A 27,921-nucleotide genomic window follows, 5' to 3' on the forward strand; every position below is an offset into this window, starting at 1 on the left:
TCATCAAAGGGAACTGAGACAAAACATAAATTAATAATTTTATAAATGACTTACTCTGTAGCAGGAGCTAAGGGATCAAACTCCATTACCTCGTAGTAATTGGGTGGCTGGAGATCATTGTTTGTTATCACTTTAGGTGCGTGAAGAAAAAAAAAAAAAGAGACAAGTAAGTACATACACATTGTGCTTGTGAGGAACATGCACAATTAATATTCTGTTTAATGTGACAGTACTTAATATTTAGATTTTAAACATATGAGTCTAACAAATACAACCAAAACAGACAGTTCAAATGCTGCTAAATTCATGAGTCTATACATAAAAAAGATTTCTAGACCTCAACTAAAATTTCATTTATTTCAATGCAAACCAAATACAATATTCAGTTCAGCATAAGTTTTTTTTTTTTTTTTTTTTTGGTTTTTCGAGACAGGGTTTCTCTGTGTAGCTTTGTGCCTTTCCTGGAACTCACTTTGGAGACCAGGCTGGCCTCGAACTCACAAGAGATCCGCCTGCCTCTGCCTCCCGAGTGCTGGGATTAAAGGCGTGTGCCACCACCGCCCGGCAATAAGTATTTTTATAATCTAATGTGAAACATAATGGTGTCAGCCCTGAGTTTATTACATGTGGCTTCAAAGTACAATGAGCTCTCCACATTTCTCCTCTATTTTCAGTTAATAATCTTTGGCAGATTCCAGCATTCTAACGAATTGACTTATTTGATGCAAAGTATAGGGTCTTGTATACCTGGATGATTACTGGGCAAGAGTGGCAGCCTCTGGCTCGATGTGCTGCTGTGGCAGTCTGTGGCTGTAGTAACACTGAATTGGAGTGTTCCAGAAACTGAAGAAAGCATAACACGTGTTCAGGCTTACATTCTCCATTAAGCATTTTTGTTACTTAGATTTCCAGGTTTCCAAATGGCACTGCTTCAAGAGCCATATACATTCAACCGAGTGAGAACTAGTCATTTTTACTACTTTCATTTTAAAGTAATAACTACTTGTAAAATTGTCTGCATGGCTTCATGCTCATTACATTCCATTTCCCACATAAAATGTAAAATGTATTTAAAAATACTGTTTTTTTAAGGAAGAAGCGGAATTGTATGGCTCAATCTAGCTTCTGTTTCATTCTGAATATGAAATCTCAGCCTTGCACAGGAATGAAATTCAGTTTACAAATAGGCATGCAGTGATGCTATCAAATCAAGACTAATAAAGACAAGCAGTTCTTTATCCAGGTTTAGCTAGCATACCCAAATAAAGATAGAACTTGAGAGGCTGAGACAGGAAAATGGTGAATTTGAGGCTAGCTACATAGCAAGACCCTGTCTCAAAAATCAAAAACACTTCTTGTAATTTCCTCCTTCATCCTACAAGTATGTCGCTTACTAGCTACCAGGCACTGTTAAGACAAGAAATAAAACAGACAAGTGGACAGCAGTGTCCAGTGGCGTGTTCTATGGTGAAAGAGCAAGAAAACTGGGAAAAGAGAGGCTAATGTACAGTGGGATTCTGCGCTCATAGCCTGGTCACAGGGTGTGGTGGTATTCTAATTGTACTGAAATGTGATTTTGATTGTATGTTAATAAAAAAAGTTGCCCGGGGTCAGAGTTATTAGAGCCATAGACAGAGTGTGGCGGTGGTGGCACACGCCTTTAATCCCATAGATCTCTTTGTGTTCAGGATACAGCCAGCATTGGAGACATATGCCTTTAAGACCTAGGGGGCTGTACATTCAGACAGTGATGAGGCAGTCACGTGTTTGGGTTTACAACCAATGAGAAGGCAGAATGACTGGAAAAGCGACTTACAGACAGGAAATAACTCTCTTTCGAGAAGCTGGACACAGAGGAGGAAGGGTGAGATTTAAGCTCTGAGCTCTGACCTCTTGGCTTTCTCTTTTACATTGTTTCTGTGTTTCTTATTTAATAAGATGGTTGGTTACATCTACAACAGGGATGCTTTATCCCTGGGGACCTTCCAGCAGACTGCTGAATAATTAATATCGGAGGATACAAGTTTCTAGGCTCTGAAGTCAGGATGTTATTATGGTTGAGGCACAGTGAGCAGAGACAGGTCCAGGTGAGGCAGGAGAGGTGATGGCAGAGTAAGATCGGCATTCCAGGTGTCCACAGAATAAAACAGGGAGGAATACAACCAGGTGGATTTTCAGCAGATGAACGGCATGACTGGAGGAAACTGCTCGGGTTTGGTTTTTTTTTTTTTTGTTTTTTTTTTTTGGTTTTTTCGAGACAGGGTTTCTCTGTGTAGCTTTGCGCCTTTCCTGGAGCTCACTTGGTAGCCCAGGCTGGCCTCGAACTCACAGAGATCCGCCTGGCTCTGCCTCCCGAGTGCTGGGATTAAAGGCGTGCGCCACCAACGCCCGGCTCGGGTTTGGTTTTTAAGAGGACATTGGGATAGGGTGGGAGAGAAGCCTTGGGAGGCAAAAGCTGAAACACAGCAAGCCTGGAGAGGTTGTTAAAGCATCCACTGACTTAAATTGGGGTGGGAAGTGGAGGGGTGTAGGACAGTGAACAAAGTAGAAGGTAAAATGGTGAGGTCACGGGATACTGACCTAGGCTTTCCCCCTAAGCAACTGATAAACAGCATTGGCCACTTAACAAGGTACAGAGTCTGCTGGAAGAGCTGGCAGAGAGTACTGGAAGAAAAGGGTGAGAGGAGATGCAAAGTCGATGGAATTCTGAGTTCAGGGAGCAGGGTCTAGGCTGGAGATAAAATTTTGTTGATTGTCGAATCTTGGTTATTTTAAGGCAGGAACCAAAGCTAGGCATGGTGGTGCATGCCTTTAATCCCATTATTTAGGAGGTAAAGGCTGAGGAGTTCATGGCCAAAGAGACCCTGTCTCAAAGAAGGAGAAAGAGGGAGAAACAAAAGATTCTAAAGGGACGAGGTAGATAAGATAGAGAGAGAAGTCTGTGCCTGGGGTTCCAATACTGAAATATCAGGAGAGAAGAGGGAAGAAGAAATAGAGAGAAACAAGGAGTGTCTGAGAGTCATAACTATACAAAATAGCAAGTGACTAATTGTTCAGAGTAGGACTAGTTTAATTACGTGGAAGACACTGATGATCTTCACAAGGGTTTAGGAGAGGGAAGGATGAACAACTCTGAAATTTACAAATATAAACAATGTTAAAGGAACTATAACTTTTTTTTTTCTTACAGTGCTGGGGATCAAACTTAGGGCTTGTGCATACTAGACAGGTTCTGTACCACTGAGCTATATTCCAGGCCCAGAAATTATGACATCATTATCTTTTACCAGCTTATCCAAGAAAAGTAAAATAAAATTTGTCTGTCTCTAAAGATTAAGGTTGCCAACATGGCTGTATGAACCAACTGTAAAGATACACAGAGTAGAGCATAAGACTCAACAAGCAATGCTTTTGGTCATGATTATCTGCTGACTAGGTCAACTGCTAGCAAAAGGGTTTTGTTACTCACATTATCATACGTGTGACTTGAGGCGAGGTTTTGGCTGGTCCTTTGGCAAACCTAGGAAAGTGTGATAACACAGCATGATTGATTACCCTATATCGCGAACACAAATGCAAAAAGTAAGATGATTTCCCTGGTCTGAAAACAAAGCCCGTAGCACACCTTCAGCCTACACAAAATGACACCCCACTTCAAACTCACAAAATGATAACATGCCATCTGGTTTCGGTGCCCTCCCGGTCATGAGACTCAAAATCAGACACAGCAAACACGCCAGTCTTTGGCAGTAGAGGACTTAAAGCCCTGGACTGTACACAGTACAGGATTGAAAACACAACCTGCAGTCTTTCCATCCGTAGCTACCACCCATTACATCTTAAAAGATGAGAAGCAGGGCAGAGCCAACATTAGGAAAGATGAGAGTTCCCATTCTGGTTAAAGTGGACTGGAAACTCATTTTATCCCATTACTAATGCCACTATAAAACCTGGAAAACAGAGGCCAGTGAAGCTAGTCAGGAATGTGAAATAGTAGCAGGCTGATTGGGAAAGAAGACTAAAATTTAAGTACCGCTGAGCTATTGTTGAATTTACCACGTTTGTATTCTCTAGACTGTAAGTGGTGACAGAACTCCAAGGAAAGCACTCATTTGCATGCAGAGAGCAAGAAAGACACCTCTTGCTGCCTCTGATCCATCTTTACATCCCAAACATAGCCAACCCTATGGTGGCTGCAGTGGCTCCAGAGGAAGCAGGGCAGGTCAGGAGAGTAAACTCTGGAGTTGGGGAAACTTTCTCTCCAGTAGGCTAAGCTGTGACCTCAAAAGCATGGGAATACCCATTGTTTCTTTCTGTCTTACCATTTGTCTGGAAAAGCACAGCAGAATGAAGATTAGGTAATTAGATAATAAGATGACCAGAGAACAGAGAAGGGGAGCTCCAGGACACCAGAGAGTACCAAAGGTGAGAGAATTCAGGAAAACAATCTTGTAAGATTGCTATGAAATCATAAGATTGACTTGTTAATAATGTCTGTGATTCTGATCTCCGTAATGAAGTCAGTATACTCAGAACTGGACACAAAACCTGCTGCTAGACTTCTGATTGACCACAGGGTGGGACATAGGAGGGATAGATTTGAACAGCACAGCAAGAGCTTTGAAAATTCAGCTGATTTTTGAACCCCATATTACAGAGGCAGGCTGAAATTATGAAATGAATCTAACCAAGTTCTTCGCTTAATAACATCAAAAAAATCAACATTATAGACTAAATTTTTACCAAAACCAAGCATCTACTAATAAAAATAAGAATTGCCAAAGATATAATTCAAAATGACTAGGCATATAAAGAACACGAAAAAAATTAATGCAATAAAAAGGCAGCCAACAGAAATGAATACCAAGAGAACATGGTTGTTAGAGTCATCCCAAAGACATTTTTAAAGCAGCTACTGCAATACAAATAGTCCAAGAAGCAAGCATTCAGTAATGCTTTTAAAAATGGAAAAATAGAAAATGTCAGTTAACAAATAGAAGACATAAATAACAAAGTGGAAATTTTAAAAATGAAAAAACAGAACACAGTAGAAACAAACTTTGAGTCGGTTTAATTATGAAGGAGATGAATGAACAGTTAGTGAACTTGAACGTAGAGCATAGACATGATCCAGTTTGAACAGGCGTGAAAGAGACTAGACAAGCAGCCCTAAAACACTGAGGCAATAATACCATCCAACAATTGTTACCACAGTCCCAACAGGTAAGCAGAATGTGTGTAGCACTGAACATAAATATGAATCAATAAAGGCTAAAATGTAGTTTGGTGAAAAGCAAACCACAGATTCCAGAAGGCCTGTGCAGTGAATTAAATGTCATTCACCCACTCTCTAAAGGATATGTTCAAGTCATAATGCCTAGAACCTGTGTTATCCTATTTAGAAAAGAGATCTCTATGTAGTTAAGGATCTTCAGATGCAGTCGTCACCTGAATGATCTGATTGGGCTTCAAGTCTAAGGGACAGAGATCTTAGAAAAGCTTAGTGAGACTATAGTTGCACATAAGAATCAGCCAGAAAGTAGAGGCAGAAATTGGAATAGCCATTAAGCCAGTGAAGCCAAGGAATACCAAGTCACCAAAGAAGGGGCAGAGGACAAATTATTACTGAAAAGTGCCAGAGAGACTGAATTTTAGACTTCTTGCTTGCATGACTATGAGATAATAAATATCTGTGGTTTTGAACCATCTAGTTTGTGGAATTTGTAATGGTAGTCATAGGAAACTAAGGTGCTTAGCCAACCCTACACAAATACGTCAAAAGAAACCATACCCATACATCACAAACTGCTCAAAATTAAAGAAGAGGAAACAAAATAAAAATTTAAGGCAGAGCATATTATTTATAGAGAGACAACTGTTTAATGCCACTTTTTTTTTTTTTTTTTTTTAAGCCACTAGTTTGTAATTCTCCTGGATGCTTGTAAAAACTAAGATTTGTGCTACTGAGACAGAACCTGTTGGGGCTAACAATTTGATATGTGATCTGTGTTCAAGTTCACTATGAGACATTAACAATCATCTTAGTGATTTATGCACACAGGAATATGATCTGAGATGTTATACATTAAACTAAATGTCGGTAATTGAGATTGGTTTCTTTGTGAGTTTCATGGAGACATTTGCTGCAAGGTAAATTTTTCTGTATTAGTCGTTCATTCTCATATTATCCAACAAGGTTAGCAGGATGGCAGAAAAACAGTTACTCAGCAGGCAGCTCAACTAGAAATTGGCCTACAACATTTCAGCATATGCTTGACTTGTATGTCCAAGACCAGAGCTAGCCAGTCTATGGTTTGGTCTCAGTTTGATAACCCATGAGGTGGTGACTGATGCTTCATTTCCTAGCATATGGACCTTTTCACTCTTCCCTTATACATTTTTTCCCTTGACTTTTGAAAGAAATTCTCTGTTTAATACTTTCTCATTCTTGTCCCTATAGTCTTCTCCCTTTTAAGTATAAAAAAAGCAATTAAGTAATTGGGGATACAAGTGTTTAATAAAAGTGAAATAAACTGATATTCCCTGTTACCTACAGATGCCTTGGAAAGATAAATGAGAACCCAGCCAATTAATGGATTCAGTACAACACCAGGAAGGGAAAGAATGAAGTGAAGATGAGATAAAAAAAAAATTTGTTTATATAATTTTTATGTTATTTTGGTATCAGCCTCATGGAAACATGTTACCTATTTCCTAAAATGTGTGTGTTTGTGTGCGTGTGCGTGTGTGTGTGTCTGTGTCTGTGTATGCTCCTGTGTGTGTAAGAATAAACATTAGCCTTGTCATAAGACAAATCAACCTATTTATACTTTTAGTCTTATCTATCCTGCCTAACCCTAAATGTGAGCTACTACCTTTTGTTTTTTCTGCATTTTATGCAAGAAGATATAAATATTAACAAATTTCATCCTTTCAGCACTTTCTTACACAAATACAATATAGTATACTCACACTACTTGGCATCTTCTCTCCTGTGTGACAGTAAAGATACTTTCTCATGTACAGATCCTCTTTTCCCCCTAACTGTACAGTAATAATATATCACATAGCTATTTGTTTAACCAGTCCCCAACTAATGAATACTTAGGTTTATTAGCCACCATTGCCTACCATATTGTAAAGAATAGCCTCATAAATACTTAAGTGTATGAGTGCAGCATACCTTCCTAGAGTTAAGAGATTGCTGTGAATTTACGGCCAGCCTCAGCCACCTAGTGAGTTCTGGGTCAGCCTGCACTATAGAGTAGAACATTGTAAAAGAAAAATAAAATAAAATCCATCAACCAACCAATCTTTATGCTTTACTGACAGTTTTCTAAGAAATCTGAATCTCAGTACACATGTTTTGGAGATCTTTCTAATTACTATAGATTTGGGCAAGTTCCATTTCAAGTCCCAGTCCCCTCTTCTGTACAAAAGAATAGTGATGATGTCAATAACCAAAAAAAAAAAAAAAAAAAAAAAAAAAAACTTTTGCAAATACATATATAAAGTCAACAAGTTACAGAGCATTTTTATATGTAGGCAATTTCATGAAATTAGTGTGGCCATCATTCTCACCAATTTTGAAAACCATTCCTCATCTTCCTTTGTCTGTCACTGTATTTCCCAGAACTGACTACCATGAACAAAATCAGAGAAAAAGATATAGTGAAGGCTTATTATGGTGTAGTAAGTGCTACATTAGGAATTTTATTTACATTTCATGACCTTTGTGTGACTCCTAAGAAGTATTCTTAGAGAAAAATGAATTCCGAGTGGCTAACATTTCATGCTGTGCCAAACTGCTAAGTGGAAGCAAGGCTAAGATTTTTGACATGGGTCTGACTGTAAAGTCTCTACTTTTCTAACCATCTGTTGTGTAGCAGTTTCCTCTAAAGCTGAAACCTCCCATCTTGGAGGGAGGATCCTTAAAACACAGAATGCTTAAGGGAGGTGAGACAACAGGTATTCTAAGAGAAGTGAAATATTCCATTCTGTAGGAATGTCCTCATGCTCAGGAAGTAATCAACTCCATAGGTTCAGGAAATCACTGAAACTGACAAGATTCACTAGTTCCCCACTACTGCCCTTCTCCCAGCATATATAAGCTGTAAGGGTTGCTGAAGACACTCTCAGACAAGATGAGCCACCTAGAACAGGCTTAGACCAGCAAAGCTACCTGAAGAAGCTAAGATCAGCTAAGCCACTTGGAAGAAAACAGAAGCTGAGCTGCCTAGAAGAGGCCCAGAACAACTGAGCTGCCTGAAAGAGACACTATCCTGTTGAGATGCTCTAGGTTGTACAGTGATAGGTAGATCCCCAGCTTTCATGAGCTGTCACTCACGCTGGCATGGGCTTTGGTGACGCAGAATCTTTGAGTCATTTCTGCTCCTGTATGTAACCCCTCACCCTTACTCCTGTAAGTAACCCCAGTAAAACTCATGGTTCACCAAGTTGACTTTGGTGTATCTGTACTTCTGTCTGTTGTAGGTTCCATATCTGGGTAAGTAGATGCTTGTTCACATCTTCCCAGAAACAGTGTCACACAACATCATGTTTTCTTACATAAGGAGCCAGAACACCATGGCAGTGGTTCTCTATTGCTCCTGACATACTTACAGGTGGTGTTTCTGTATTTTCTGATGCTAGCAAATCCACCTGTGGATGAAGCCTGGGATACAAGTTGTTTGTTATAACAGGACTCGGAGAGCTGACACCTAAAATATAAAATGCATGTGTTTTATTTTTAAGGCAATTTTTATCATGCTCATGGTTACTATTATTATTATCCTCAATTCCAAGTTAAAGAAAGAGATTAATTTAGATACTTTTGTCACGAGGGTTTCCTCTAAGAGAGACTAAAAAAGCATCATTTATAGGGACAGAAAAAGAAACAAAAGACAGATAATCCCTGCCACATAAGGAGGCTGTCATAAATGGAAAAGATTACATATTGGATTTTCCAAAATCTCAAGCTGAACCAAAATGGAAAAGATTGTGCATGTCTTCTGCCTAGCACGAAAGTGAACAGTTAGAATTTCTTCAGAGCTCAGCCTTCACCTCTAAGCTCTTAAACTCTCATACTGTTAAGACACCAAAAGGAATAATTATCCTCCTTTGCCCAAATTCCATAATAAAAACCCATGAAAACTCTCCAGTACAAGTGGTTCCACACATCTCACTAGCTTACAGAAGCAAGCTGCCAATATTTCAGCAATGAAGCAAGCTGTAAGCAAACCACAAATTCAATACTGAATACTTTTGCTGTGGAAACACCAAAATGTAAGAGAAAAAACAAATTATGGTTGGCTAAAATTTTAGAATTTTGAATTTTTTTTTCAACTTGCTTATTTGTAGCATAAACAAAACTTGTTGGAAATAAGGGTAGAAATACTAAAAGTTAGATAAGGTGGGTAACTTCAAGCCTACAGTGCATTTTGCAAATACCATTTCATTCTTCTTCACAATTTTTCAGGAAACCACTGCTTCATTTCAGAAAGTAAGGAAGTCTCAAAGGTTAGGGCAGAACTGGACCTCCAACTTGCATTTCTAACTACCTTCACATTTCACTATTATCCGGTCTTGCTTCATAATTCCTGAATTACTTTGTCTGCATCAATTATTCCCTGTGCTATAGCAGAGAAATCTAACAATAATAGTCTATGTCCAGAAAGATTTAAATATTGGCTAGTGAGGAGCAAAACCTCTGAGGTCAGGTAAATTCCATGGCATTCTAAGTCAGTGGATGAGTTCCAAAGCCCTCCACTGCACACCCCATTCATTTGCTGGATCTAACTCAACCATTTTGCAGGAAGTGATTACATCTCTGATAGTCAAACTGACTTCTGTCCTTCTCGGGGCATTCAACTAGGAGACCAAGGAGAACTATTTCCTATCACAGTCCTATACAGTGAAAGAAGCCCAGTTGCTTATTTACTTAAGCCTGAAAGCTGAGCATTCACAGAGTTGAGTACATCCCCATTGGACATAGGTTTGGCAGGATGGGACTAAGGTCGAGAAGATCACAGGAAGGAGCAGAGGCTCATTGGAAGTCTGAAAACAAAGCAAACAAAGAGACAATTTAGGGGAAAAGTCATGCAACTTATCCTGGCTCTCTTCACATACATTCCTTTGGATATTTTCTGAGGAAAACTTCAGGCCATGCATCTCACTATGCACATGAGTCCTTCCTTAACTAGAGACCCTTCTCACAACTTAAGGTGGAAGTCACACCTCCAAAGCCACTGCCAGGGTGTCAATGTATTTCCTCTTTGAAAGAGCTGTTCTAGGCAATCTTTGCTACCTGAAGGATAATTAGTAAAACGTAATCATTTACTTTACGGCATTTCTAATCACTTACATTGGTGGCTTCCTTCGGGTTCCTGTTCTGTTCCAAAAGCCTTTGTTGGTTTCGAGTAAACCTGTTTAAATTAGCAAAGCCAACATCACCTTATCAAACCAGACCCTCAGCAGTATTAAATACAACAGATAGTTGCTATACTGATGTCAAGCCTCACACCCTTACTCAATCCCAGGAAATACCTTTAGGAACTAACTCTTCTCCAGGGGTTGAGATATGGCTAGTGACAGAGTTCAAAGCTCTGTATTTAGTCCCCAATACACAGCTAAGCCACCAAAACCCTTTCTTCTAGTTTACCCTCTTAGAAAAAACTGTGAGGAAATAAAAAAGTTAAAAAAAAAACTTAATGAATCCCATGTTCTAGAAGTTAGCACTATTAATAATATGTGCAGTATGTGTATTCTCTAAGTGACTTTATTTCTGTATTAATTTACTTACTTTGAGACAGTGTTTTGCTCTGTAGCACAGGCTAGATCTATGATCTTCCTGCCTGAACCTGGAATACTAGAATTATAGGCATGTGCCACTGTGTCTAACTACTTTTAAACTTAGTTGAAATTATACTTTATGCAATTCTGCATCCTAATTCAATTGTGTTATATTTTTCTAGTCACTTAGAACTGTAATTTTTAATGCCTATAATATTTTACCATAATAAATCAACAACACTTTGCCAATTCTTATGTTCAAATATAAAGTTGTTTCTTACTTTGTCATTATAAATAATTTTCATAAAATTAATCCAACAGTTGCACAGATGGCCCTGATTAAACTAAATGAGGTGTTCAACTAAACAAAAAAAAAAGTTGTGATTTGGAAAGGTACTGGTGTGGTAGTGTGTGTGTGGTTGTGGTGTGTGTTGATAAATAAGAGGAGAAAAAGGACAGGCTTAGGGAAAGGGAAGCCAGGGTAAAATTATATGCATGTATAAAACTGTCAAAGAATTAACTTAATAAAAATATTCAAAAGCATGAAAAAGTAATTTAGTTGTTCAGTGTACCATCTTTAAGATACCTGATCTTGAAAGAAAAGACTGACCTTTTACAGTTTGGACTTAATTTCCCATTTCCTGTCTACCAAGGTAAAAGAGAAGCAGTTAGAACAGTTGGAAAATAAAAGACCAGTGAAGCTATAGAAGTCCACATCACTCCCTACTCCCTACATGTCTGTGAATCCGACTCTCTGAACCTCAGTGTTCTGCCTGCTAAATGCGAATAACATTTGAGCCATGTCTTCAGAGATGTACTTTAGAGCCAAAATTCAGATAGCTACAGAGTGAAAATACAGCAAGTAAATGTGGAGTGGCTTGCAAATTTAAAAGTTAGCTTCAGAAACTTCTGTTATTTCTTATTATGTCACTGACTCCAAAAGCCTAAAATACTTTAAAAGCTTATTCTGTATCTGAACATGCTTAAGTTTAGATCAGCTATTCTCAACCTGTAGTTGTGACCCTTTGGCAAATCTCTATCTCCAAAAATACTGACATTATATTCATAATAGTAGCAAAATGACAGTTATGAAGTAGCAACAAAAATAATTTTATGGTTGGGGTCACTACAACCTGAAAGAACCGAATTAAAGGTTGCAGCATTAGGGAGGTTGAGAACCACTGTTTTAGATTCTTCTAAAATGCATGCTTTGCCAAAATGGGTGATGAAAAATATTTGCAGGTAGGATGAGATAACTCTTTGGGGACTTAGAGGCTGGACGGTTACATGGAGAACAGTGTTCTCCTCTGATGATACCCATGTCCTACTTCACTGTGGCTGTGACAGGCTAGATGGAAAACTGGAGTACTGAAGACTACAGATGGAAATGACGTCACTGGCAAGCTTACCTTAGCTAGGAATGTTCTCGGATATTAGAGACATGCTCACTGTAGTCATAAAAACAGTGGTCGAAAAGAAAGGCTCAGAAGGAGAAAGTTAAGATGGGAACCATTTTGAAGTGGCGGTACTGGCGCTGAAGATGAAGAAAGAAGACGTGGGCCAAGGAGAGTGGGCAGCCTCTACCGGCTGCAAAGGTAAGGAGATGAACCTCCTCTGGGCCTCCAAAATGAAATGCAGCCCTGCTGACACCTGGAATCCAGCCCAGAGACAGATGCCTGCATCTCCCAACCTGGAGAACTTAGGTTATAACCTAATAATAATAAATCTGTGATGCTTCAAACTGTGGGGCTCCTGGCAGAAAATAAAACTGGTAAGCATCTTTCGAGAAGCCCCAATTCTCTGTCTCAGGATTCAAGACCACAGCCACTGCGTACATGTTTTCAGAGCTGAGTCAACACAAGCAATCCAATTTCCCGATCTAGATCAAATAAACAAAAGTGCCTCCTTCGAGGGCGCATTTAACCAATGATCTTATGGTTGGCAATGCAGTTCTCCCAAATGAAAACCAGATAGCAGCTGAATACTGAAAACCATGTGGTTGCTGTGGACATTTTTCTGCTTACGGAGATTTACGTCACAGGAAAGTCTAGGACTGTGAGTCTTTCCAATGCTAAGAGTTGGTGACTGGGCTCGCCATCATGTTTTCTTACAAAAAGTTGCCATCCCTACGAGGCAGTGCATGTGAGACTGTGAAGAGAAAGAACCACCACAGTACAGCTGCTGGCTTTGTCTTCCCCATTCTCTTGCCTCATTATTGTGAGGGGGAAGAAGAGTGAAAATCTTTGTGACTTTTAAAGTCTAAATGAACATTAATGAGAAGGAAAAAAAATGTGATTCAGTGCAGGAAATATCAGGGTATAATTCAGTGATAGACACTTGCCTACCAGGACAAAGTCCAGATTCAATCCAGCATCACACACAAAAATGTAATAGCTGTCAATATGCTACTGTGTTAGTTGTTTTTAATATGCATTATCTCATATACTCCTGGAAAAAAAAAAAAATCGACCCCTCCAAAGATAGAGCTTTTTGTTTGTTTTGTTTGTTTGTTTGTTTTTTAAAGGAAGGCTTCAGAAAGTTAGTCAACTTATCTATATCATCTCACATCATCTAGATTTGAATTTAGGCCTCTTACCTCTTCATTACACCACTCACCCCATTCTTCATTTGCTGGTTAGAAATGGATTCACTGTACAATTAAAGCAGTCCTAGTAATTCTCAACAGGAATGGTACCTTTCCAAGGCTGGCCACTGAGTCACCTCAACTCGAAAGAGCATCTCTGGCATTTGGGGAGTAGTGCCACACAAGAGAAAACTACGCCACTACTATCCAAATGCCGGTGCTACTGAGAAAGAAAGATCTAGAGAGATATTCTCTCATGGCTTCTCCAGAAGGACTGAGGATGGCATGGTAGTGAAACTAGAGCCAGAAGGAAGTAAAAGGGTGTGCCACACCGTCTGCTCACCTCTCATATCCAAGGATGGCATTATTCAGATCCTCATTCACTTGAATTAGCTCAACAGTTACATCTTCATTTTCCACTACGACCAGCAGGTCCATGATCCTCTCCTGCATCTCCCGACCCGTCTTGTAAAGTTTCTGTCAGAAAAAGGAGGTTTCTTCTTCCATACTAGGGATGCTCTTTAAAAACAACTGATACACCGTTCTACATGTACCTATGCCACTTCCATGTTAACACCCAGGGACCATCAGATTTTTCAACTGTGGACAGTTCATCCTGACCATCAGAGAGCAGTGAAAGAGAATGGTATAATTTTTCTCTAAAACAACAATGTGGCACACTGAAACGCTGTATGGAAATTCTAGACCTGTTTAATAACAGAGCTATTTGGGAGTGGAATCACTGTTTTATAAATTTTAGTTTTCTCATTATAAAATGAAAAATAACCACTTGTCACATCGACCTCCAGAGCTGGCATGAAAATCAAACAAGATGTGCGAGACTGGGAGCTCTGTAACTACAAAACATAAACATGAAATCTGTTGTCATGATTAGTATGGAGAGGTAGTTAAAAGCATTTACGGCATGGGGGCATAATTTTACTTCCTGTTACATGTACTTAAGCCTTTAAAGTTTATAGCTACATCACATTCAATATAAACTGAACCAGGATTTAAAAACTCATCGTGGATAATGACCTTATTTGACTACTTAAAATCACTGCCTTAGCCAAGGCATTACCCCACAGCTAGCTTTTCTCATAAGCATCATAGGCATCCATAGAACACTTAACCAACTCAGCAGCCTCAAGCTTAGTCTGGGGAATCTACATTTTCTTAACAAGCACACTAAAGCGTTTCTTAAGTACCCTGACATTTGAATCTGTTGCCTTGCAACTGACTTCCTTCTAGCAAACGTCCAATAAACCCAAGGTGCATAGGCTGATATTAGCATTGTCTCCATCCATCTTGGCTACATTCTCCTGTGCATTAGCACAGCAGCAGGCAAAATGCAAGGATGTCTCTGCTCTCACAGCCAGAGCATGATAACTTGCTTACACATCATGTAATTACACAATCTGACTTCTCAAGAAAGGTACACCAAAAAAATGTATGCTTCACTAAACCATTTAGAATTTCAAACAGTCTATTACAAGAATCCTGATAGGAAATTCAGAAATAAAGAAATCAAATTATTTACTAACTGGCATTTAGACTCAGATGTAGAAGTCACCACCTCTGCAAAAACATAAAGATATTTAGAAAGCAAAAACAAAATAAAAAGGAAAGGTGAGGGACTGGACAGAGGGGATAACAGGTGGTAGATGAGCATTATACCCACAATGTCAAGCCAATAAACTGTCTTATTTATTAATGACCTGATTGCTGTTCATGTACAGTACAACGTTTTGGTTTTTTTTTTTTTTAAGCATAAATAGTCTTATTTGTTAATGACCTGATTGCTGTTCCGATACAGTACAGGGGGTCAAAGATTTTTTTAAATCCCCATATCTTAATATTTTATGCTTTTAGGCTATCTAGTCTGAGGCAACTTTTCAACTTTGCACTGTAACATGAAAAGAAGCCAGGAAAGGAAGTCCCAAAGTAGGCGTGGCCAGTGGTAGGCTGCAGGCAGAGAATAATAAGACTTTGGACTCAGTAGACCCAAGGCAGCTCCAACACAGTCATAGGAAACAATGTGTTTGAAGATCTCCAGTGCCTATATATGGCAGTGTCAATAAATGCTTCATCATTGTTGAGGAAGGGTCACTAAAAGACTTCCCAGATAATTAATACAATCTGTAACATTTGCACTATTGCTTGGGACCCAGTATCACAAAAGAAAGACTCTATAGCATCTAACAGACTCCCCCTCTCCAACAATGAATGAAATACTTTTTTTTATTCTTGCTTCTGATGGTACAGAAAGTTTTCCTCTTGTTGCTCACAGAAAGCCTTGCTAGAACAAGGTCAAAATCAAGGAATACAATGGTGTTAGATGCCCAAGACAAAAATGTAGAAATTAATTGAAATGAATTTGCAGCCAGCATCAACAGCCTCAGTCATGTGAAGACCCCACCCCCCACCCCCTTTGCCCTTTGGAGAGACAGATGGAGAGGAAACATGAAAGGCGCACCACATCTCAGCGGGGCTACAAAGCAGAATGTGAAAAAAATTCTTCAAAAGGCAGCCCACTCTGATCTCACAATTGATGTCTGTCTCAGAGGAGGGCCAGCCCACCTGCAAACAACATAGATCAAGGATCAAGCACAGCAGACAAAAAAAAAAAAAAAGGTCTGGCTGCAGGGAGGGGAAAGTGAGTGACAGTGGCTAGAGTATGTGTCCATCACAGACGAGGAGGAATTTCTTTCTACTGTAAAGGCAAACACAGGCTTCTAAGCTATAGTGCCTTCAACAATTCCAAAGGCTCTGGAGGACAACAAAGAACTCATTAAGAGCTTCCTTTTACCCAGCTGGCTCTTCTACTTCCATGGGACACTTAGGACAATTAAGAAAGAGATCCCTTTACAGGTTCTGCACCAACTATAGTCAGCCCACATTTGCCAACAAGCACGTGCTAAAACAAACAAAACAAACAAAAATACATAACAACAGCAAAAACAGAAAAAGAAAAAAAAAATGGCCAAATAGTCCTGTCAAAAAAGTAAAAACAGAAATGATATGTGTTTGTGAAAATTTCCCTAGAAATGACATCTGTATGGCAATATCCCTATTATCTCCCCACAACACATTTCCTATGTCACAGCAACTCCCCACCCAGCCGGCAAGAGACACACAGCATGCCTCTATCTGTTCAAAAGGAAAAACTCTCTCACCCTAAAGCAGAACAAATTGTCAACATAACCCTCACAAACTCATTTTAAACTCTTCCACTCTATGGCCTCAACAATCTATTTCTTGAAGATGTTGGTCTTCAGCAACTTCTGTTCTAACTTCTTTTGTCCTGAGGTGTTAATTCTTCAGCAGAGCATTGATGCATATAACTCAACAGATATTTAATTAGCTCCTCTAGTAGAAAAAGCACGCACAGTAACAACCATATGAAGTACTCTTGTTAGGCAGCTAGTTAAACATTAGCTGCCTTGAAGGTCAGTGAGGATGGATAGGTCCCTGGATCAGCTTAGTCCCGTGTTCCGGCTAACACTAATTCTGAGAAAGGGGGTGTATCGCAATTGTCCCTCTTTGGAATTTGAAGTACTGGTAATTAATCACAAAAACCTCTGTCCTAAATGACTTAGTGGTTGACAATGCCTTTTGATAAGGACAGCAGGAATTTCCCTTGCCTTAGCAAGGCCAGAACCTCCTGAGCAAGGAGAAATCCTGTTATACAACTTCAGAGAACAGCCTGAAACCAAGATATGAAGGGAAACATATATTCCTGAAGACATGTTAAGACCACGGAGGGAATAACTACCCCTTTAATGGCATACATTTTAGATACCGTTCCTCCTTTCTAACTCAGAAAGCTTTTTCTCCCTCTTTCCCATTTCCAACACCTGCCAGAATACAAAGGCTGCTTGCCCTGATTACTCTCTGGGCATTCTCACTCGGTCTGAACCCCCTCTACCCCCACCTCCCAAGCAGCTACTCAGAATTCCATTGCTGATCCTGCTTACTTTCCTGACCTCTAACTCAGAAAGCAGGACTTCCTTTCTCGGCTCCATCTCCCTCCTTCCAGCAGCTGCCAACACCTCCAGCTTGTTTGCCCTGCTGTGGGTTTCTCAAACTTCCGAGTAAGTTTTGAAATTCTTCTATCTACAAGACTAAGACCCTGCAAAAGGGACCCCCTGTTTCTCAATTACACTGTGGTGAATTTCAAAGCAAAGGCCTCAGTTACTGCCTTCAGGTTCCTTCCAAAAAAGTCAAAGAACTGGTTCAGGTTCATAGCGGAAAGGTAATAGTTTAGCCATCGGCAGCCAGTTCTGGTCCCAAATGAGAAGTGAATTGGCACCAATAAATATTTGCTTGGGAGGGTAGTTTGTCTACCATGCCATCATTTGCTATATCCTGTGCACAAATCATCCCTTTCTCACTAGGCAACCTCATCTCTAAAGGGAAGGAGACAGACCCCAAGACACTAGAAAAGTCTGTTCTGTTCAGTTTCTTACAAGTGGTAATAACAATGAGAGCGGCCAAAAGGATAAACTGTTTTTCATTCTTTCTTTGCCTTTTTTTTTCTTCCAGATTTTTTTTCCCCTCAACTGGTTTACAAATTATCTTTCCAGGATCAAATTTTAGTTTCCCATGATCTTATATTTCTCCAGTAGGCTAATCCAAAGTGTTCTCTACTTACATACTTTCAAAATATGAGGTCCCCTTATTCTTCTCCTCTGTCCTACAGAGGCCAGGCAAAACAAGAAAAGAAAAACCACTAAGTATGGTAGCATATACCTGTGACTCTACTCAAGAGGCTGAGGCTGGAGGGCTAGGCCAGACTGGCGAGCACCACAATACCTTGTCTTAAAAATGAAAAAAGAAGAAAAGGAAAAGGGGCATGCGAAGGGTGGGGGTGGGGGGTTGCTCAGAAAGGGAAGTACCAAGAAGAAAACTAGCTGTTCAGGGGAAGAGCAAAGTACCCAAAGCCAAGTGCACAATGCCAAAGAGGCAAATACAGTTCAGATACATTGCAATTCTTGCTTCCCTTGCCCAGATCAGACACATTTAAATCAGACGGATTGCTGCCTCTCAAATCCATACTCTATATCCGCAAAAGGAATGCAGTCTCCACCCAGCAAAGGTCTAAGTCCACAGAAAGACGGCAGTAAGGAGAGAGGGGCAGCAGAGCTACCTTAGAGTCTCAGGAAGTAGAGGAGCGCTGTGAGAGCTTTCTGCTGTGCTTAACATGGACGGGAAGAACAGGGGGGCCTTCCAGATATAAGGATAGGAGCCAGTTCCAAACAAATGAAGTGTGAGGAGAAGCACAGAAAACAGGATCTCCTAATGCTAGCAAATAGTCACGGGCAATTTGTACATGCACGAAAGTCCCAACAGGTTTGAGAGGAGACTTCTCCTATTTGCTGACCACTTTCCTTCTTTTTGTCTTCCAGATCCAAGGATCACACATACTACCCTCTTCTGTTTGTTGGCTGCATCATTAGGCCCTCAATGGCTACTGGTTTCTGATGGGTTTAACAAACTGGGCGTACTGGTGTTGATGGAGGAAGGGATGAAGCATGGTCTTGATTAGATGTGTCCACTTCTGCCAATGTGCCAATGTGCTCACGACACCCTCTACACATAATTTCCTTGCTGTTAGTTCTTCTCTCACTGGAATGCTCATCTTCTCTGAGGACCACCTGGACCAGTGGTCCCCAACATGTAGGTCGTGACCATTTGGGGCACATACCAGATATCCTGGATATCAGATATTTACATTATGATTCATAATAGTAGCAAAATTACAGTTATGAAGTAGCGATGAAAATAATTTTATGGTTGGGGTCACCACAATATGAGGAACTGTATTAAAGGTTACAGTATTAGTAAAGTTGAGAAACCACTGAACTAGGCTCATGCTGAGCCTCCAGAATCTCCTGTAGTTTCTATGAAGGTGGCCAATCAGGAAGTAGAGCTTATTACCCATTGCCCAGGGTTCATGTGCTACTGGTCCCACAGTTCAGACAGGTGTAAGAAAATTTGAAACAGTAAAAAATAAGAATCTAAAGAATCACTCTTTTCAGCCACAGTCAATCTTTGTTATACTTATCTTTAAACATAGGCTCCCAGTCATTTTCTCCCATAGATGATTACATCCAGTTCATTGTTTTAGATTAACCATAGAGGATTTAGAATAAAGAAAGTTAATTAGATTAAAAAATATTTGGAAAAAGAAATTAAGAACAGCCTAAGTTATGGTGGTGCATGCCTTTAATCCCAGCACTTGGAGCAGAGCAGAGCAATCTCTGTGAGTTTGAGGCCAGCCTGGTCTACAGAGTGAATTCCAGGATAGCCAGGGCTACACAGAGAAACCTGCCTAGAAAAACAACCCACTCCCACCCCCTCCACCCCGCTGGCCACAAAAAAAAAGGAAGAAAAAAAAAAAGAGAAAATTAAGCGGTGTTGTTCACACCAGATCGTTAATGTATTGCTTACAAAAAGCATAGGAAGAAAATTAAAGTTAAATGCTGTATTGTCTGTATATGATCTGTGTCAGAACTGAGCATGGGCTGGATTCTATGCTGACTCATCACCTAAGTGTCCTTGCTATGCAGAGAAATACACAGCCCTGGGCTCTGGCATCAGAACAGCAACCAACAATCATACTTGAAAACCACTACACATCTACACCCACAGACTGAGACAAAAAGACTTTTGTTCCTAACGGAATAAACATATAGAACTCAATTCACATACTTAAATGGAGCGTTTTGGTGTATATTTTTATTTAAGGCTTATTTGCCATGGATGGATGAGAACATGAGAGAAAGTCATAAGTCACTTCAATTTAAGCTTGGAACAGGCTTCAGAAGATCATGCGAAACTAGGAATATTGCTGTAACAATTGTTTAAATTGCTATGTGCAACGTACCCTTTTATTCTAATATTTGTTTTAAATTTTAATTGAACATACTTGTTAGCAACACAAGCTACAAATTTTATGTCTAAAAATGGGCCAATTGTATTTTTTTAAGGGATTACTACACATGAACTCCAATGATTGATTTTTCTTTTATTCTCCTACACTAATAGGATGCCACTAATATTATTTTTATTAAATATCATGTAAGTGTTGCTGGAGGCTTCTCTCCAGGCTCCACCAAGCCCTGCAGTCCCACAATCCACATATAAAATAATCACTCAGACGCTTATATTATGTATAAACTGTATGGCCATGGCAGGCTTCTTGTTAACTGTTCTTTTATCTTAAATTAACCCATTTCTATAAATCTATACCTTGCAACGTGGCTGGTGGCTTACCGGCGTCTTTACATGCTCCTTATCCTGGCGGTGGCTGCAGTGTCTCTCCCCTCTTTCCTGTTTCCCCAATTCTTCTCTCTCCTTGTCCCGCCTATACTTCCTGTCTGGTCACTGGCCATCAGTGTTTTATTTATATAGAGCGATATCCACAGCATGTAAGCTCTTCATTTCATACAAATAGCAAAAGTCCAATGAGAGTAAAGAACTAAGAATGCTGAGCAAAATGATGCAATGCTCTAAATAAAATATGCCTACATTGGTGATTGAAATTAACGGTTTGAGCCAAGTGTAGTGTACCTCAGCATTTAGAAGGCTGAGGCAGGAGGATTGCCATAAGTTTGGCAGGCTGGGCTTCACAGCAAATACAAAGATAGCTTGGAATATAGAGTAAGACCCTGGTTGTTTTTTTAAAATTATTTGTTGCTCTAAGTTATATTATTCTTATGTTTCACTTTATATATTTAGCAAGCAGAAATTCTTTGGTCTATAAATTTGCAGATGTTGGATTAAGTGGCTTTTTTAAAATGTCATAATAGCTGGGCAGTGGTGGTGCACGCCTTTAATCCCAGCACTTGGGAGGCAGAGCCAAAGTCATAATATGTCATAACTTTATAAATTTTTAAAAGGATAAAAATAGGTTATTTTTGAAGCAGGGTCTCACTGTATAGCCTTGGCTGGCTAGAAATTCACTCTGTGACCAGGCTGACTTTCAACTACAGAGATCCACCTGTCTCTACCTCCCAAGTGCTGGGGTTAAAAGGCATGCACCACTAAGCCAGACAAAGCTTGCTTTGCTAACTTCCATCTATATATCATTTTAAAAAAATCATTTATACCAAACAAAAGGTTTTTTAAGTTGTCTTCTAAAATTTGGTCTTTCCTAGAATTAATGCCACCAGAAGGCTCTTTTAAAATTGGATATGGCTATATAGCTTCTCAGTTTCTATGCTCATTTTATTTTTTGAGACTAGGTCTCTTACTCTATGGCCCAGGCTGATCTTAAACTCACTACACAGACCCTACTGGTCCCAAATTGAGATATTTCTGCCTCAGCTGACAAAATGCTGGGTTCATAGGCTTGCAGCCACGCGTGACAGTTATATGCTTTTAGTGATTCTTTCTGGAAATCTGATTAAGCTCCCTTCAGGGCATAACATGATGTCCCCAGTGAAACAGAGAAGAGATCTATCTCATCTAGAACTTGATGCTCCCAAAATGGGAGTTGAAATCATCTTATAGTTATTCACCTGGCAGATAGCATAAGCTCATGTCCATTAATGGGGGGAGGCATGTTTTAAAAGGTGTACATGAGGTCCTAGTGGTCTCTACTAAGATATAGAGAGATGATCTATGGAGATTCATGTTTAATTTTTATAAAAATATCTAAGTGAATGTGGAAGATTTATTTTCTTTAAAAACGTGTGTGTGTGTGTGTGTGTGTGTGTGTGTGTGTGTGTGTGTGTGTGTGGTGTGTGTAAAATGTTTCTAGGTGAGAACCATGATTGGGACAGATAGTCTTTTTTCCTACTGCTGACAATATCGAGGAAGACAGTGGAAAGCCTATAATCCAGAAGATCAGCCACCACTGTATTACAGTCAGCATCATCCCATGCAAAATACTCAAATGCTGAAAACCAGTACCAACCACATCCTGCAGCCTTGAAATTCTCTCGGCATGGGTCAGCAGACAATGCCCAATAGCTGGCAGAGAGCCTCTCATAGGATATGAGAGGTAATAAACAGAAGAATATGTAAATAAGAGTCCACACTACAGATAGAAAGGCAGCTTTAAAAGTGAAACAGAGGAGCAAACAACCACAACAAAAAATCAGCACTGCTATAAAAAATCCCACACAGGGTTTTTAAACAAAAAGGTAATAACTAAAATAGTGCATTTAGTGGGAAGCTGATTAGGGAAACTGCTACATAAGTTTTCAAGAAACATTACATCAAATACAGAATTTTTACCAAGAACCATAGCTCAAACAAATGAAGAAAAGTTTAAAATAAGAGAAATAATAAAAATCCATCTGGAAATCTCATTGTCTAAAACACTGTGTAAGACTAGAAAGAATGGAAGATAGATGAAATATCTTTGGTAAAAACTAAATAGTTCCTAGAATCAAAAATACACCTAAGGCTGATAAGGACCTAGAAACTATCAGCAGGATAATAAGGGAATTATACATGTATGCACATACACAGACATCTATTCACAGCAGAACAAAATTATTAAAGGGAAGAGAAGCCACAAAATAACTAATCAATTATGAAACAAGTGAGGAGGAATCAGAGCTTGAAGAATATTCTCATCAACATCATAGGATTCAGGAGAACGATGGAACATCTCCTTCCAAGGACTCATGGGAAAGAATGCTATGCTTAGAATCTATCCAGCTAAATTAACTGGCATTTAGCATGGAACAAAAAAATTTTCTAGGACTTGCAAGTACTCGAAGTTTACTCCTAGGAGGAGAGTATGCTTCAGTAGAAGAAAGGTAACACCACCACAGAAAATGAGGAGTGGGGATCTGAGAAGAGGAAAAACACCAGGAGGTTCTTAACTTTCAGGAAAGACTTAGGAACTGACTTTTTACCCCGACTGCCTCTTAAACCAATAAGGATTAAATGGAATTCTATATCTGATTGTTTCATTTTGTTATATAAGAGTCTTGCCATGTTGCTCAGGTAGTCTTGAACTCCTGGGCTCAAGAGATCCTCCGCCTCAGCCTCCCAAGTACTAGTATTACATACATGAACCATTGCGCCTTAGTACAACTAATAAATACTAAAAATTAAAATTGATAATTAAAAAAGACAGTAGAGGGAGGTAAACATACGTAGGCACATTAGTAGAAAAAACTGTGGGATAACCATGCAGCCACTCATGTGGGTTCAGGTACTAAATGACTCTGCTCCTCCACAGCTAAGTACTCTTTATATCCACATTTTCACTTAAAATTGTGTCTTCCCCACTCACGATCATACCACAGACTGACATATTTTTATCTAGGCACTTGTAATACTTTACTATCTTGTTACAAACCAACCTAGCCAAGGCCTAGGACAGCCCCTTCATTTCTACACCCCTAACCACAACACAACCACTCAGAGTTTGCTGAGCAGATGGACATAAGGCAATTTTACATACTTCAAATGTAAGTCTGGATTGCATAGGACCGAGCTATAAATTACATTAAATTATTTTTTATAAAAGGGCTAGGGTTGATCATGTCTGTTACTACTGCATTTCTGACAAAATGATTACTGTATCTTTTCATTAAGTTTAGAAATCAAAGGAATCCAAGATGTAAGGGAGGGGCCATTAGATGCTATTAACAAGCCTTCCATCTCCAAAGTTCAAAGTTCCTCAGAAAATGACTTTTCGGAACTCATTGCTTGTTTGCCCCTGGCCTCATACCTGCAGGAGCTCTATGTCTTCGTGGTTTTCAGACCCAGGAATGTTCTCCATCAATATGGCAGTCATCACTTTCACATTCATTTTCACCATGTCCAGTTCACTATGCAGTTTCCCCGATCTGCAGAGAGCAATGTGACCTCCAGTCATTAAGTGTGACACACAGACAGTCAGCTTTTGCTTCCTGCCCACAGGACAAACGCTGGTGATCAAATGCCTTTGACAATGTAATGTTTTCAAACATACAAAGGTTTACCTCAGCTTATGTATAATTATTTTACAAATTATACCCTGTTGTTTCCTGAATAGACTTGGCATTTCTTACATGAAATCCGCAGATATGCCTCAGGAAAGTTACTGATGATGAAACTAAATGATCTGAACCAATATGGATAAGTAGGAAATACCTAGTAACAGAAGTTAATAGGAACCAGGAAAAAAATAAGAGATGTCATCACGTATTATCCTGAGTTTCTGGCAAACAATCAGAAAAGAAAAGACAAAGAAAGGAGGTATAGTTTTAAAGTTATCATGGTATTACAGGAGGAAAGATAAAAGGAGAAACATTTTTTAAATGGTTTAAATTCTAAAAGGAAGTAATCACGTGGCTTTTTAATATGAGAAACAGTGAACAATATTAATATGAAACCTTCAAATTAATATAAAGTCTTCAACAATAGGTATTTAATACAAAGATATAAATGAGCATCATAAATAATTGTACTCATCTAAATCTCTTATAAACGGAAACTAAGGAGAAAATACAACTCATTTGGTACAATTAACATAGGTAATAAGACAACCAGCTACTGGGCTCTGTGAACTGAAAAGAAACAAGAGTCAGTCGGTGGACCCCAGACCTACTCCACAGCCTCTACTGGTCAACATTCTTTTTTTATAAAAAAATTATTTATTTACTTATTTTTCTTTTCCCTTTTTATTATTAAGAAATTTTCGCCGGGCGGTGGTGGCGCACGCCTTTAATCCCAGCACTCGGGAGGCAGAGCCAGGCGGATCTCTGTGAGTTCGAGGCCAGCCTGGGCTACCAAGTGAGCTCCAGGAAAGGCGCAAAGCTACACAAGAGAAACCCTGTCTCGAAAAACCAAAAAAAAAAAAAAAAAAAAAAAAAAAAAAGAAATTTTCTATTCATTTTTCCCCCACTCCACCCCCTATTCCCACCTCCTCCAAGGCAAGGTCTTCCATAGAGAGTCAGCAGAGCCTGGGACATTCAGTTGAGGTACGTCCAAGCCCCTCCCTCCTGTACCAAGGCTGTGCAAGGCATTTATTTATTTGTTGTTTTGTTTATTTGTTATTCATTCATTTGTTCATTCATTCATTCATCTACTTAGCTATTATTTATTTATTTATTTATTTATTTATTTATTTAGTGTGTGTGTATGTGTTTACATAGTAGGAGGACCCCTTTTGGGAGCTGGTTCTTTCCATCTACGACATGGGTTGCAGGCATTCAACTGAATTCATCAGGCTTGGTGGAAGGCAACTTTACCTGCCAAGCCATCTCACTGGCCCCAAGCACGATTTTTAAATGTGTGAACACAGAATTCAGACAAACTCACTGGGCTAATTCTGCATAGAAATAAAGCATGATGACACAGCTTTTCTAAGTGGCAGTCCCTCACCCCACAGTAAAAGAAGGGGATACGTAGGCATGCAGCCTATGCCTCCACACGCAAGGAGATTATCAAGAATTGTAGGCTAGCGTGGGATACATAGTGAGTTTCAGGCCAGAAGTAGCCACACAGAGGATACCTCATCTCAGAAAGCAAAATATAGATGTTACTTAATGGAGGGTTGTGTTTCATGGCATTTTCACTTCATAATGTTCTTAAGAAAACTCAAACTGTCAGTATGATGCTTCGAAAAAGACATGAATAAATACAGTTGTCAGTGTTGTTACCTGTTCTGGGACTAATGAAATAGTCGGGTTCTTGGGAGCAATTATAGAAGAAAGAGCAGGTGCAGTAGGGACAGGTGTTGGTCGTTTTGGTGAGAGCTGGGCAGCCTATCGATATAAAATAAGCAAGCATTAAGACATGAATTAACAAAGCAACCTCAAGCCTGGCTCTCAGTCAACTGACTCAGGCACTCTCATAAAAAGTCCGGAGTAGTTGGTGTTAGCTCAAAGTTCATCATTGGGCACAACTCGTCCAATATTGGAGAAGAGCTCTACACAAATGGCATGCTGTGACATAGGAAGTATTCATAAATTAGGCTAATTAACAAAATGACTAGTTGATAAAGTCCTCTTGGTTTTCACCAAGGCACCATATGATGAACTGCCATGAGAAATTATCATTGTCCATTTTCTGTGTTGTTAAAAATGGCAAACCAACTCATGGGAAGTCTTTTTAACCCCTACAGCTGCTAAGGCTTCTCCTCCATCAAGGAATAGCTCCCCGGATCAGGCCTGATCTGTCCCTGTGAGTGGACAGCTACAGTGGCCTATCATGAGCATGATGTTCTAGGTCTATGCTTCTCAACATCAGTGTGAGTAGAAACACCGAGAACCTTCTCAGAAGGAAGATTCCAGTATGGTATACACACTACAGTCAACAAACTAAGCCTCAAATCATACTGTAAGTGGTGAAGCCTAAACCCAGGTTATTTTATGAGATGCAGACATATCCTAATAAATTCATCTTTCTACTAAGCTGCCTGAACTGGCATTATCCCTTTCAATATGAAAAGACCCAAGCAACATATATTACTCTACATGCATCAAAGAAAGGCCTCCTACCTCCTGCCTTGTCTCAGCCTCTGCAGCCGAAGGTGGGAATTGAACCCCTTTCTTCAACAGGTCAAGGTACACTTCTTTCACTTCACTTACATCCACACCTCCTGGGAAGCCCTGTGACCAAGTCTAAATCCAAGAGATAGAAAGTTCCAGAGTGAAAAAAAAGCAAAAAAAAAAAAAAAAAAAAAAAAAAAAAAACTTCTTAAAGCTTATTATGGAAAATGAGTAATTGAAAATTATGTACTCTATTCAGAAAGAAAAAGCTAGTTTTGAATATTGTGGACAGAATGGCCCTTTTCAAAGGGCAGAATGGCCATTTTTGCAGGCTAGGATAATAATATAAAGTGTTTTGAATCATCAGACTCCCATGCTTCAATATCTTTGTCAAGCACTGGGATGATACTATTAATCATCTACCGCTGCCCTAAATCTAAAATGTAAACATTCTAAAATCCTATCAGTAGCTTTCCTGCCAAACAACCCTAGAACATAATTTCTTTATCTGCAGAATGAATATACACATCATTACCTTCCCATGTGACATGGATATGGTAGAAACTGAAAAAAAGCAGGGAAATGACCACCAGTTCTTCAGCAGAAGGACACTATTGAATGTCAGGAAATCTTACTCCACAGAAGCCTTAACACATGTAGCTGGGATGTAGCTCCCTCAGTAGAGATCTTGCTTAGGATGCATATATTACTGGCATCCTCATTACTGCATAAACTGGGTACTTGGTAGGTGGATGCTGTTGAATGTTCTGTATGTGATGGGATGTTCTGTGTTGCTCTGATTGGTTGATAAATAAAAAGCTAATCGGCCAGTAGCCAGGCAGGAATGATAGGCGGGATACGCAGACAAGGAGAATTCTCAGAAGAGGAAAGCTGAGTCAGGAGACGCCAACCTTCCATCCAGGAGAAGCATGTAATGGCACACAGGTAAAACCATAGAAACACATGACAACATGACATATAGATTAACAGAAATGGGCTGAGTTTAAGTGCAAGAGTTAGTCAGTAGTTAGCCTGAGCTAATGGCTGAGCAGTTTAAATTAATATAAGCCTCTGTGTGTTTTCTTGGGTCTGAGCAGCTGT

The 27,921-nt window shown here is 39.5% G+C and overlaps 1 protein-coding gene and 1 long non-coding RNA gene across 2 annotated transcripts in view; both read right to left on the reverse strand.

Annotated features, from left to right (window-relative positions):
* Positions 1–33: 33 nt before the first annotated feature.
* LOC119087191 lies at positions 34–3,515 on the reverse strand. Its single transcript, XR_005090635.1, has 3 exons — positions 3,470–3,515; positions 748–843; positions 34–130 (listed from the first exon to the last, which is right to left on the reverse strand). It is a non-coding gene; the product is annotated as an uncharacterized LOC119087191 (long non-coding RNA).
* Positions 3,516–5,421: 1,906 nt separating this feature from the next.
* Positions 5,422–27,921, reverse strand: part of LOC114692870 (TOM1-like protein 1) — a 34,190-nt gene continuing 11,690 nt past the window's right edge. The window contains exons 5-12 of the mRNA XM_037201880.1: positions 26,830–26,952; positions 25,988–26,094; positions 24,075–24,189; positions 13,719–13,852; positions 10,364–10,424; positions 9,941–10,056; positions 8,623–8,720; positions 5,422–5,474 (exon numbers count right to left, since the gene is read on the reverse strand). Coding sequence (XP_037057775.1) covers positions 5,422–5,474; positions 8,623–8,720; positions 9,941–10,056; positions 10,364–10,424; positions 13,719–13,852; positions 24,075–24,189; positions 25,988–26,094; positions 26,830–26,952 — 807 coding nt within the window. The remainder of the gene's footprint in view (positions 5,475–8,622; positions 8,721–9,940; positions 10,057–10,363; positions 10,425–13,718; positions 13,853–24,074; positions 24,190–25,987; positions 26,095–26,829; positions 26,953–27,921) is intronic.

Source organism: Peromyscus leucopus, unplaced genomic scaffold (assembly GCF_004664715.2).
Source record: "Peromyscus leucopus breed LL Stock unplaced genomic scaffold, UCI_PerLeu_2.1 scaffold_215, whole genome shotgun sequence".
NCBI classification, from domain to species: Eukaryota; Metazoa; Chordata; class Mammalia; order Rodentia; family Cricetidae; genus Peromyscus; species Peromyscus leucopus.